This window comes from Bombyx mori, chromosome 3 (genome assembly GCF_030269925.1).
Source record: "Bombyx mori chromosome 3, ASM3026992v2".
In the NCBI taxonomy this organism is placed as follows: Eukaryota; Metazoa; Arthropoda; class Insecta; order Lepidoptera; family Bombycidae; genus Bombyx; species Bombyx mori.
In genome coordinates this window covers 8304567-8318184 of record NC_085109.1, presented here as the reverse complement: position 1 = coordinate 8318184, position 13618 = coordinate 8304567, and the positions used below count along the sequence as shown (strand labels likewise).

At 35.2% G+C, this 13618-nt stretch overlaps 1 protein-coding gene across 8 annotated transcripts in view; it reads left to right on the top strand.

The window, feature by feature from the left end:
• The window catches only part of LOC101736421 (protein split ends), a 108000-nt gene that overhangs the window by 76878 nt on the left and 17504 nt on the right, over nt 1-13618 (top strand). For 4 of the 8 annotated variants that reach the window (XM_038018558.2, XM_038018569.2, XM_038018566.2 and 1 more), the window contains 8 exons: nt 2338-2529; nt 7270-7516; nt 8076-8402; nt 9146-9436; nt 11993-12193; nt 12384-12502; nt 12755-12877; nt 13418-13556. In XM_038018558.2, coding sequence (XP_037874486.1) covers nt 2338-2529; nt 7270-7516; nt 8076-8402; nt 9146-9436; nt 11993-12193; nt 12384-12502; nt 12755-12877; nt 13418-13556 — 1639 coding nt within the window. The remainder of the gene's footprint in view (nt 1-2337; nt 2530-7269; nt 7517-8075; nt 8403-9145; nt 9437-11992; nt 12194-12383; nt 12503-12754; nt 12878-13417; nt 13557-13618) is intronic. The other 4 variants (XM_062676012.1, XM_062676010.1, XM_038018570.2 and 1 more) reach the window with 3 other exon arrangements.

Genomic DNA, 13618 nt, shown 5'->3' with positions numbered 1-13618 from the left:
CGAGATAACCGGGTCTGTTACACCAACCCCCCCTTCCCCGGTATCACTAAACGGATTAAACTATAAATAATAATAATAATTAAGCATTTGAATGGTATAATTATAAAAATGTAGGAACATAAGTTCTATACTAACTAATATGATATTTAATTTTATAATAATAAAGGCTCTGTATATATAACACGATTACGAAGTGTGGCATTGTGCGCGTATTGCAGATTTACTATACATACTTGGTAGATTTCGATATTTTTTCTTGTTATTTTACATCGTAAATAATTGTCTTATCTAAAAAAAATCACGATATTTTCACTTAATGTAAAGTCATTCAAGTTGATGACGCACGTTTACAGTAGTACTGATTCGTTGGCGTTATCCGTTTTTTGAATTGCGATATAGTTATGTTCCACGTTTTAATATAAAAATGCATTTTCTTCTAAACTACATAGGGCCTTTGAGCTGGAGCTGTTAGGTCTCCTCAAGAAGCGGTTGGAAGTTATTGGCGAATCTTCTGCCCTCCTAGGTCTCATGCAAAAGCGGTCGGGAGTTGTTGGCAAATCTTCTTCCCCCCTGGTTGAATGCCCTAATTCCTCCACCCGTCGTGACCCGTCATTGGCCCGAAGAACCACTAAGTTCATGCGGACGAAGTCATGACTCGAGTTAGTTTTATGTAATTTGATGTGATTAAACCGATAAATCCCCTCAAATCAATTTTGTTATAGATAAAGCTAAAAGAAAAAAAAATGTCATTCGTCACATTCGTTTCAATAGTCACTTAACACAGTTATGGGGCATTGACTTTTCTTTGTTTACAAAGTATTTATTTTTGAACGGAATGAACTATAGAATGCGTCACTGTACATTGAAATGGTATCTAGGGCTTGCTGTGATTGTGGAGTGTAAATCCTCAAAATGTAAATACTCATTAACTCTTAAGTGAATAAAATAAAAATTGAGCTTAAATTTACTTTGAGTTTGTTAGAACGTTGGTTCGTGCTTGACTATCTTCAAATTCTATTTATCTCGACATCGGTAAACACCCTGCCGTTTATCGGCTCTCCTCGTTTTGCAACGAGCATTTAAATAAAAATAATGACAGTGATATTTTTACAGATTCTCTAAATATAAATAGAAAGAACACCAGTGCAAGTTTTAACTTTAATTTATATCCTGTTCGTTTTATTAAGTTCGTTTACTTAAATATTGTAATTGGAGTAACAAGTAACGTGTCCTATTGCTATCTATTATTCATGTATTGTGTAATTATTAGCCCCTTTGAAGTCCTGTAATATAAAGTATGTAGCCTATTTTTTTTATGTGTCATCATAATCTAACAAGTATTGAAAATCTATCTTCAATTATTAATAAAAAAAATATTATTATTTAACGTCATGATTATTTTTAAGACTAAACTTACCAGATCCAACCAAATTTGTTCGTTTCCAATCTTTAAATTCTATCTAAATCTAAAAAAATATTATTTACACATTTTAACGTTATAATATCGTTATTGAACTATAAGACAATTTTTATAATGTACATATAAAATTTTCTTCACTCCGTTTCCAGTTTTTTTTAACATTTCCAAGCAAAAGGAACCATCTGCATTGAGTAATAAAATAGTGCACTTTTTAATTACTGGTCAATTTGACCAAGCGCGGCACGAATAGAACTTTCGGTCGATTTAGTATTAAGCTTATTATACCCCAACTATTATTAAGTATAATAACTATCAAAATTAAGAATAAAAAGATTTCGTTTTTTTCTTACAATTGCATAGATGGGTGGACTAGCTCACAGTCCATTGGCATTGCTGAAATCCACGGACGACGGTAACCACTCACCATCAGGTGGGCCGTACGCTCGTCTGCCTACAAGGGCAATAAAAATAAAAACCTGGTGTTACGTGGTTCTTGGAGCCCATAGAAATCTATAACGTAAATGCCGCCATCCACCTTGAGGTTTGAGTTCTGAGATCTCAGTATAGTTACAACGGCTGCCTCACCCTTCAAACCGAAACGCATTGCTACTTCACGGCTCAAATAGGCAGGGTAATGGTGGTTGGTACCTACCCGTGCGGACTCACAAAAGGTCCTACCACCAGTAAAAAGCTAGTTATAAGAAGTCTTTAAATTTAATATTATGAATTAATTTTTGGTTTCATATTTTGTGATTACAGTAACTATAATTGTTATAACACACTTAAAGCTTCGCCTTCATGCCTTGAGGGTGGCGCTGCTCTTCAGCACTCTAGTGTCTGCGGGCTCCGGGAACTAGTTATTGGATGGAGATTGTTGAATATCTACGGCATTAAAAATACCTTTTTTTTATTTTCAGAGGCGTTGAGGAAAGTCCAGCTACAACAACATGTCCACTTGCTGCATCGGTGGCTGCTCCAGCCACATGGCGGGGTACTAATGATAGTGCAACTGAATTCTGTCGACGCGGCAGTACGCCAGCTGCATATGGAAGGTATCAGCGGAACAATTCGACTGCTCCGTATTCAACACCGCCTTCTACAGTTGAAAGGTAAAAAAATTAATTTCCTGCATAATATTAATTTATAAAGACTATAAGAAACTACTCGTATTTTATGAGTAAGCTACTTGACTACTATACGGTTTTATTGAACCTGTTTATATATCAGTTTTATCATTATTATTCGGTGTGTCTTCAAGGTTTCATGGAAGTTCAGTTTGGAATAATTGATGTTATTTTATATGAATAAATTGAGTTTATATTTTATATGAATGATAGTGAGATGAAATTTTGGCAAATTAGGATATTAATTGGTCATTTTATCAATTGGAATATGTTATAATTGATCAAATTTTAGTGATTTTTAACCCTCTGCACAAATATCTCGATTTGCGCTTTTGCCACTCACAAGAAAGCCGTACACAATACTTGAAAAGTATCTAGGAAAATACTAATCGTTGATAAAATTAGTATCACACTACAAGACGAACAAGTCATACAGAACACGTAAATTAATTTCACTTACACGAACGTCCACTTATTCAACATCGACTTACATAGGTTTTGTCAATGTTTTTCAGAAAACAGCTAATTTATTTTGAATAGATACAATATTCGGTGTAGCGGTTTGAAAAAAGTGGATAGTTCAAATTTAAAATCACTGGGCAAAATTTTGTCAGTGCAGATTTTTTACTTATGCGCGAGACCTTGAAAATTTCGGAGGGAGTTATCTGTCTATCTCTCTTTTTCATTTATTTATTTGTATGAGACATGAGGCCGAAATATGTATCGGCTGGCCTCGCGGAACGCCTAATTGCGTCAATACAGAAAGTGGCGTGATAATGGTATCAAACCTTACAACTACTAGTAATTAATTAGGTTGTTTTTTGTGTTTAACTTTAACCCATGCAATGTTTTTTGTCTCTTCTTATGGCACGCACTGATACGTCTTCATTTATTTTTTATAACCTTAAAACGCAATTTATTTTTAGAAATCCCGTACTTAAAAAAAATTTTTTTTTTGTCATTCTGCTAAAAAATTAAACCGATTTAAATTAATCAAACTTTGACCGCATTATTTCTCGAAATGTTCTTCTGGTTGAATCCTGTCTACCTATCCTGGTGAAGCTAGACAGGCATAAGGGTCACTAGTCACCAGTTCTTCCTAAAAAATTCGCAAAATAAATATTCTAGAAAAGCTGCACTACAAAATTAGTCTTTTAATTTAATAGAAAGGACGACCTTTTAATTTTGTACAAAAAAATAACAATCATTAGTTGAAACTGAACTCATAATCACAAGCGTTAGTGTTCCTGTCTCGCACGTAAATTAGTTGTCGGATTTATTGTTTTCATATGATGATCCTTTTGCCGTTCTTGGATAATTAAATAGCAAAAATGTGGTTTTACCGGTTTCATTTCCGCCACCCGTCATCACAACATGCATTATGACGGCTGAACAACTTAATTTATTATGTAGACAAATATAAAAGTTATTATCACATATTTTTTAAATTAGCCGTATTTTTTATTCTTTGTATCGTTCGAGTTAGCGGGTTGAAATTTGATATCACCATTCACATCGTTCCGTGGTACAAATGCGATTTTCTTGATGAGATGTCTACCTAAGGAAAAACCAATTTTGTTTGTATTTACAAATCTGTAAATAAATATACCGACTGTTTGAAAATTATGAAGGCGTGATTACTAAAATAAATAGCATTATTAAAATGTATAATATATGGGTGTGTATGTCCATTCCGGTGGATATTTTATCACCGCCAACAGAGCTACAGCCGTTCTGAGACTGACAGCTTGTTAGAGAGGGAGTTAATTGATGATAAGTACATATTTCGATTAGAACGACAGTCTATTATTATTAAGAGAGAACTGATCTGTTGGCCAACTTTCCTGAAGAGCGCATATTAATAAAAAAAAACATGCTCGGACTCAAAACCGTAAGAAAATTGAAACCGACTTTATATTCCTCTCATTCTTTCTATAGTGGACCAACCTGAAAAGACTTAAAATAGAATTTAAAGAGATTGGTTTAAATTTGGTTTTACTTGTTAAATTGTGTTTTCCAGATTTAAACAAACGATGATAAATGAGATTTTCCCTAATAAGTGACAATTAATGTAAATAACAATGTAAAGTATAAACCTATCTAAAACCTATCTAAGCCATAAAAAAACTAAAAACAGATATACGAGTAAATCCCTTTACAAAATTTTTTCGGACGTATTTTCATAAATTATCCGAATGGGTTCAGTGGTGTGACTTGACTGCCACCTTGTATCTTGCCGCCCTTTCCGAGTTTACCCTGGATGGGCGCTTTAAGCATTTGCGACAAAGAAGGTTCATTCTTCCAACTTTCAGCCTTGGTGAATTTGATCGAAGTCACAATTACATTGGAATCGCAACTTTCTTACCTTTAAACCAGAACACACGATTAATGCGGCCTATCAAAAGTAGTTTAAAAGTAATTTTAAACACATGTAAGGTGCTTCATTACTTAGATAAATTGGATTCTGTTTTGACCTAGAATGAAATCACGGTTGTTGCACATGTGTTAACCGAGTAAACCGATATTTGGTATTTGGAGTGTCCGAGATCCGAGTTTATTTGTACGGCGGCTAAAATAGTACTTTTAGCTTGATTGGAACTTTTTAATAAAAACCAACAAAACGATTTCAAAGTTTTAGTACTTAGTGAGTTTATAATTTCATAGTTATTTTCTAGAGTAATATTATAGTAGTAATATGGACTTGAAACAACATATCATTGCGTCATCACTACATAGTCTAAAACAATGTCGCTTTCTCTGTCCCTATATCTGTCTGTCCCTATGTATGCTTAAATCGTTAAAACTACGCAACGGATTTTAATGCGGTTTTTTTTTAATAGATAGAGTGATTGAAGAGGAAGGTTTATATGTATAATAACATCCATTAAATAGTGGAGAAGTCAATAATAAATTACAGTTTCCGAAACGAAGCGAGGGCGGGTCGCTAGTTCATGGATAAACATACACATATCGTATATCTAATTATTTCAAATATTCCGGTTTTTATTCTGTAGTTTAAATTGAAAAATTCCAAGACAGAACAACAATAACAATAAAGATAATTTTTATGGTACTACATATGTATATGCCAACATACGCATTACACTTCCGGAATTAAGTTTAGTTCTCACTGTGAAACCTTCTTTATGTCTTCTACCGAATGAAAACGGGTGACACGAAGTGGTAATGTTAGTTTAGGAAAAAGAAAGAAGTCGGCTTGAGCCATATCTAGTGAATAAAGTTGTTGCTCCATGGTATTTGTTAAGTTTTTGGTCAAAAATTCGTTCACAATGATGGCGTTGTGCGAAGGCCATTTTTTGTTTCGGTTTAGTTGGGAGGCGCCACTTCGAAGCTTGTTGACTAGTTTGTGATGTTTGTAATCACACCACACCACTACATCTCGTCACCAGTAACAGTAACAATTCGTTTCATGAATCTTGGCATGCAATTGACTCGTTCTAGCATATTTTAGGACTAGCCGAACGGCAACATGTTTCATACTCATGTGATTCTTCAAAATGTTACGGATCGACTCGTGAGACTGAAATGTCGACGTCGCCCTAAACACGTCATTACGGATCCTCCCGATCCATTAACGGTGCTTTTAGGTACCACAAGCGCCGGTCACCGTCCTCGTCGAACCCGTCGCTTGCGACGAAGGGCTCGACGAGCGAATTAACCTATAGACACAGCCCAAATGAGTTTCTCGCCAGATCTCCTAAGTGGGTCGCGTTTCCGATCCCGTGGTCGATTCTGCGAAGCACTGCTCTTGCTAGGGCCAGTGTTGGCAACACTCCCGGTTTGAGCCCCGTGAGCTCACCTACACGTCAAGGAGAAGCTGAAATAGCCTCTCAAGGCTATCAGCATAGGTAGAAAAAAAAGACCGAAAGTTCGGCGGTTATATCTCTGGAACTTGAATGAGGATTTTCGGTCATTATTTCCTCCGCTTTTGTGTAAACACGTGTACACTCCGCTTGCAAACCTTGATAGCCCTACCAGAGCGAGGAAATGTTTCCATCACATCTCAACCGCTTTTCAACGCTTTGCACCATTCATAAGCACGTATTTTTGATAAAGTCGATTCACCGGAAGCCTTCTATATGTATATCAATCAGTTTGGTTCCCATTACAGGGAATCTTAATTTGGGACCGGATAAACGTGCGTGACTTGTTCACGGTTATTTTTTGTTTGTCTTATTTTTTTTATTGAGGGACTGAAACAATTTCTATTATTATACAATTATTTATTATATTTTCACCATAGTGGTGTGTATCTTGCAAAAACGTCTTAAGTCTTAATCCTAATAATAATCATAAATCTTAATTATTATTTAATTTTTTTTCATTTTGCATTTAGATTACCCTTATTTTTTAGATAAATCGCTACTGTATAATATATACTATACAATGAATTATAACTTTCGACTAATTGACACCGGTCTATAAATATCGTTACTGAGTTTACTGAAACAAATTGACAACAATTGCTCTGTCTCCTATTATTTCGCTAACAATGATTTCAAAAGAATCGAATTGAAGAAGAGTTTACAATATATTATTACGCATATTTAGATATTGAGAACAGACACAGCATACATACATACCTGTACCTCATAAGAATGTTTTTGCACGATCTGGAAGTCGAACCCACGGCTTAGCAGTCAGAGCGGTAAATTCTAAAAGGGATTATTCAAAAAAGCTCTATGTGTCTAACTATATTTACAGAACTACTTCTCATCACCGATGGTATGGTAGCGGCGAAAAAGTCGCAGGTGCAACGGGTGGCGAAAGCACGCCGAGCACACCGGGGGCCGGGACTGAAAGCGGACGAAGGCGACGGCGTTCCGGATCCGGTTCATCAAACAGTGATAGCAGCTCACCTGACGCTAGCGATACTTCACGTGCATCTACACCCGCTACGCAGCCTAATTCAACACACCATACCAACCATCGCGCCTCACAACAACACCAGGTTAATGAAACAAAACAGTATTTACTCAAAAAAATACAGTAAAATGGGTGGAATCGGGACACTTTTTAAGTTCTACGTTGATTTTTATCGTTGTAGCTATAGTAATTAAACTGAGATCATAATGGTTCCGGTAGTTTAAATTTTCATTTATAATGCATTAAGATATAGTTTATTAAAGAAATAAAAGTTACAAAACTCACTTGTCCCTACTCACCCAACCGTTGGGCGAATCGGGTCACGTATGGGGACAATAGTTTTTCGATAGGGCTTGCACTATTTAGTTGTTAGATAGGTACCCCTAATTTTAAGTAATTAACTTTTTAACATCTTTAATGAGTTACAAAACTGATGACTAAATTTAACTATTTAATATTCTTAAACACCAAATAAAAGTCTTTTCAGTTCAACAAAGTTAAATCTTTAACAACCGGACAAAAGTATTGTGAAATCCCAGATTTGTCTCTATTCTACCTCTAGTCCTTATGTCCCCCAATCTACTGTATCTAAGATAAATAAAGATCCATGAAAGCAAATTGAAATAATTATATTTTATGTACAGTGGGCGGCAACAGCTAACGGACGACCTTTAGCTATTTGTGTGAGGAACCTACCAACGCGTTCAACTGACAGCTCTTTAAAAGATGGTCTCTACCATGAATACAAGAAACACGGGAAAGTAGTGTGGGTCAAAGTAGTCGGTCAAAATGCTGATCGATATGCGGTTGTACGTTTTAAAAAACCGTCCGATGTGGAAAAGGCGCTAGAGGTGTCACAGGATAAATTATTCTTTGGTTGCAAAATATCCGTGGCCCCACATCAGAGTTGCGAAGAAGATGCTGAGTCCGCTAAACCCTATGAGACTGATATTGATGAGTACCATCCGAAGGTAAATAAATATACGCTACATTATAGTAATTTTCTTTGCAAATACCAATAAAACTTAATAAAAAAAACTTCTGCATTTTAAATCAATTGGAAACTCTTAATATTAAACTAATAAGATTTTATTAGTCGATTACATTAGTGACATACGTCGATACATATATTCCTTAACTCCTGAGACTGTCGCTATTACTGCAATATCTTCAGCAATATTCTTACTGAACTCTCTTCTAACTGATCTCCAGTTCCCATTTAAAATAATTACTGATATTATGTTGCAAGATAAAGGATATTGTCGCCATTCGCCATATGAGTCGCGGAATATGTTATGTTGTGGTGTCTCTTTGGGCACCAGTAACCGTTTTACATCAGACGAGCACTTAGATCTCCTCGACTGCTTATCACAACATAAAACTAAAATACAACAAAACAAAATTGTCATTTGTTTTTTTTTTTTTCGGCACGCTTTGCACAACGCTTTTTACAATTTTATATTTATAGTTTTTGAATTATTTTGTATATTTACCTGTAAACCAGTATCTTATTTATGATCAATGCACAATTTAAAAATATACTAATAAACACCAAAATGTGGGAAAACGAATGCGGAAAGTCAGTTGTCAGTTTGATTTAGTAATATTTATAAAAAGAAATAATTTTCAATATATTGTCAGCATTAAATGAAAGTGAATATTCGCTGTGTAAATGGTATATTTGAATGCAAAATTTGCGAATCATTTGTTTCAGGCTACTAGAACGTTATTCATTGGTAACTTAGAAAAGGATGTTACCCAACAATTGTTGAGAGAGAAGTTTAAGCACTTCGGTCGGATCATTGAAATAGATATAAAAAAAGGAAGCGGTGGCGGTGCCGGCTACGCTTTCTGCCAATACGCTTCCATATCTAGCGTCGTAGAAGCAATTCGAGCCATGGATGGCGAGTACGTCGGAGGATCCCGTGTGAAACTGGGGTTTGGAAAACCTGTAGCTACGACCTGCGTGTGGGTAGATGGATTAACTGAACACACTGAGAAGCAGGTAAATATTTTCTATATTTTTTATTTTTAATTCATCACATGCACACGGCAAAACTTTTGTTTGTCATACCTACGACAATACGTTAATAGAATTTTAAATAAAAATGTTATCAGGTATTTCCTTGGGTTTCGGTTTCAGTGTAGAACAATACACAGAAATAAAGTAAACAATAGTGCAATTAATACTACTTGTACGATTTAATCTCGTCTTTGTTTTCATTTCATTATTTCCGAATTTTTCGGTTTTCGAATTCTTTACAGTTTTCGTTCACTTGTCGTAAAAGTATTAATTTTGTTTAATCTTCGCTAAAACGTAAGTAAGTGCTCAATATTGTTTATGAAAATGTAAATATATGAAATAACTCAGTTCCAAAGTAATAATTCAGCGGTGTGGAAGTGATGTCTTTTTTTTATGACAACACCATAGGTGCTAAGTGATTTCACGCGTGTTACATTTCTAATTCAGAATGAATTGAATAAGTTAAATTTTCCCCTAGATAAAGTCTCTGGTCCATTAAATTAATCGATTTGTAGATCACTTGGTACGTATAATCATGATCCAGCCAAAACGCACACACGAAATTTCATCCAAATTCATTCAGCCATTTTTGCATGATTCAGTAACAAACATCCCAACATACCTTAAAGCCCTCTCATGCTTAGCGCGCGTGTATTAGAATATTATATCGAAGGAACATTACAGTCATTTTAAATGTATCTTTTGTGATATTTCTTCCTAAACTTAATGAAAAGCTTAAATATTTTATTTCATGCTTTTTCCTTTAAAAGTGGCGAACCTCGCTTAAAACTTTTAACCCCTAATTTTCAAAAACGCCCATATTTTTATTTATAAGCAGGTATATGGAATTTCGTGAATCTTATTACAATTTATAATTATAATAAATTAGTAATTACATTTGTATAGTTAAACCCAATAAAATCGAATTATCAGGGATTCGTAAAAAATGTGGTACATGGTTTTTAGTTTCATGATTATCGGGTGCGCAAATTATATCACCAGAAACAATGTTATTAAAAATAAATACTATCAGGCAAAAAAATAATGCAATCTTATTTATGAAATACCAATAGACAGATTGAACTTTCAAATTTAGTATTGTGAGCACAATAAAGGCTCTAATCCACAATATGTGAAGTAATTTGGATGTGATTTTTTGGTGATTAATGGCGATAAACTTGGTCATGTGTTTGTTTCATTTAAATTAGCTTACAGATGAAAAACAAGTGAATTCTGTTAATATTAGTGAATTTGCTATAAAAAGAGGATTTGCGCTTCATCATAACTTCAACACAAAATAATTGAAGTTTATTAACGTGGAAAATTTAGAAATAATTAGAAAATTTTATCTAAGCCTCATATTTAGCAAAACGTAGCTTCTAATTTAATTTTCTAATGATCGTGGAATTAAAACGTAAAGTGCCACCAGAACACAGTGTATTTCGACGATCTTGACCTGACTGCATTAATTATGCGACTAACAGGTATTATTAGTGACTCAGTTGCTATTTTGAGGCTAAAACAAAATTTTTCATTATTCACTGTTTTCTTCTGTGTTTTTTAAATAACGGCACATAATATTTATATACTTAGTTTCGTATATAATTGAATGATACTTATTTATTTGTATTTATTAACCTCGTAGTTATATTTTGTTTAAATCCAAAGGGATTAATCAGACAAGAAAGATCGATCGGTTATAAGTTATGTATTCAACGATTACGTCATCATGGTTGAAATAAAGTTGGCTATGATTAAATTCATTTAGAAACTTACGGTTGATTAATAAAAGTGAAGTAGGTAATTAATGAAATCAATGTTCTAACACAGTAGTGATGCTGCTCATTAGTAAAGGAAATAAATATTTACGCAAATAGCCATAATTGTTTCATTGTCTTAAATAATGATAACATTTCAGAATAATGTTTGAAACGGGACCTGCTTGCTGTTTTTCGTTACACACTTTTCATTTTTAATTCAAATGAATGTTTCTATTTATTCGTATTCCAAATTTCGGAATATTTTACGGCTTGAGAATATATTATTATGGTGGGAGATAATAGAAACTATAAAATCAAAATAATTAACTCGGGATAATAAACTTTAAAACTAGTGTTAAACGTGTCGTCTGCAGTTCGCGAAAACTCAAATAGTTGGGCGTTATCAAAAATAGGTATGTTTTCATTACGCAGAAAATTATGTCATGCTGACAATTAAGTAGATATGTATTCACTTTTGTAAGAACGTAACTACGTTGTTACGGGCTTGCGCCGCCATTGTCTATCGCCGCGTCGCTCCGATTCTTACTATTGGCAGAAATAAATTTAACAAAAAGCTGAAAGTATTAAACATAACATCCGATACACCGTTTCGTCCAGTGGGTTCCGTGAAAGCACGAAATATGTATGACAAAAATCAAAGCAAGCACAAAGCTCACGAAACACATTGGACTTCGGTCGCAAAGAAAGCTTTCTGTAAGTTTTAGACAGGAGACGAGTCACGAATGGGGATTCGTTATAAAAGCACGTGATGTGTCAGGTGCTAGGGGCGGTGTCTCGGTGCGGCGCGGCGACGTCAGTGTGTGTGGACCGGGCGGCGGGCGCGGCGCTCGTGCACTTCGAGCAGGCGGCGGCGGCGGGCGCGGCCGTGCGGGAACTGCGTCGCGTCGCCGCCACCATCTCCGCTGCCGAGCCTGAACAGCCGAGGCTTTGCGTTGATTACGCTTCGCGAGAGTGTCAGGTACACTCATTTTGTGCCTATAACTCTTTATTTTTAATGTTCGGATATTCGCTTGCTTTCAGTCGATCGCGATTTCGTAACACGAATTCCATATAGTTGCACGTAGTTTATACTATAGATCATTATAAAATTATTTTGATAAATTAACGGTATAATAGTAATTGTAACGCTTGAAATTTTTCGTCTGCAGGAAGCTTTCTACGAGCAACTGGAAAAACATGGAGGAACAGCGGCATTGGCGGGTTCTGAAAGATTGGCCGGCGAGATTGGGACACGATATTTGCCAACCGCTCGACATGAACCTACTAGGTGAGTACGATGTTTTTGTTAATGAAAAAAATCAGTTCGGTCCTTTTTTGCTTCTCTTTTGAGATTTGAATAACCTTTAAGAGCCAAAAAAAACAAGTGTATATAAATGTTATTGACAGTAACGGTTTTAACAAGTGAATAAAATCAACAACATAGGTTGTTGTTGTCTATCCATGTTGTTTTAAATTTACCGAGCGATTCTTTATGATAAACTATGTACCTAATTTATATCTAATTAAAATATTATCGTAGATACGACAGTTGTGGATCAAGGTCGAGAGCATCGAGTTACGGCCGTAGCTCATCTAGAACACCTAGATATTCTGTTCTGGACCACTACGACCCCACCGACTACGCGGCAGATCGACGTTACAGGTATTTACGATTATTTTAATATGAGCACATTATTTCGTAACTTATACATATATAATCAAAAAAAATTAAACTAAGGTTGAGAAACTTTCTCGCTTTCGTGGGTAGGTACTGAAATTTTTACCGCGAAGTAGTTATTCATTCCGGAGACTTTGACCTATCGTGTTTCAGGATGGGTGGCAGTAATCATGTTGGGATGTCCGTAGGCTTCAGTAAACCCTAATCTAGCCATAAAAATAAAATGCTATACACGAGTTTTTTTTTTTTTTTTTATTGCCTTTGTAGGCAGACGGGCATACGGCCCACCTGATGGTGAGTGGTTACCGTCGCCCATGGACTTCAGCAATGCCAGGGGCAGAGCCAAGCCGCTGCCCACCGCTAAAATACATGAGATACATAAACATAAATGAAATTTTAAAATGTTAGATATATTCCTTATGTGATCATAATAATTAAAATTTCAATATTATTTTGAGATTGTATGCGAGACAGTAGTAGCTTGTTGTATTTAAAACATTCTTTTAATTTTCAATTGATCATCAGAGTTCACGACGACATAACTTCCAGTCCGCAAAATGAAGATGTACCTTATGAAGAACGACTACAGTCAGTCGTCGTATCACCGCATCGCGCCAGGAAGCACCGCCGAGACTCAAGCCCGGAAGAAAGGAAACATTCAAAGGTACTTAATATTGTTTGTTACTTTTGAGACTAGAGGATTTTACTTGATGCTAAAAATTATAA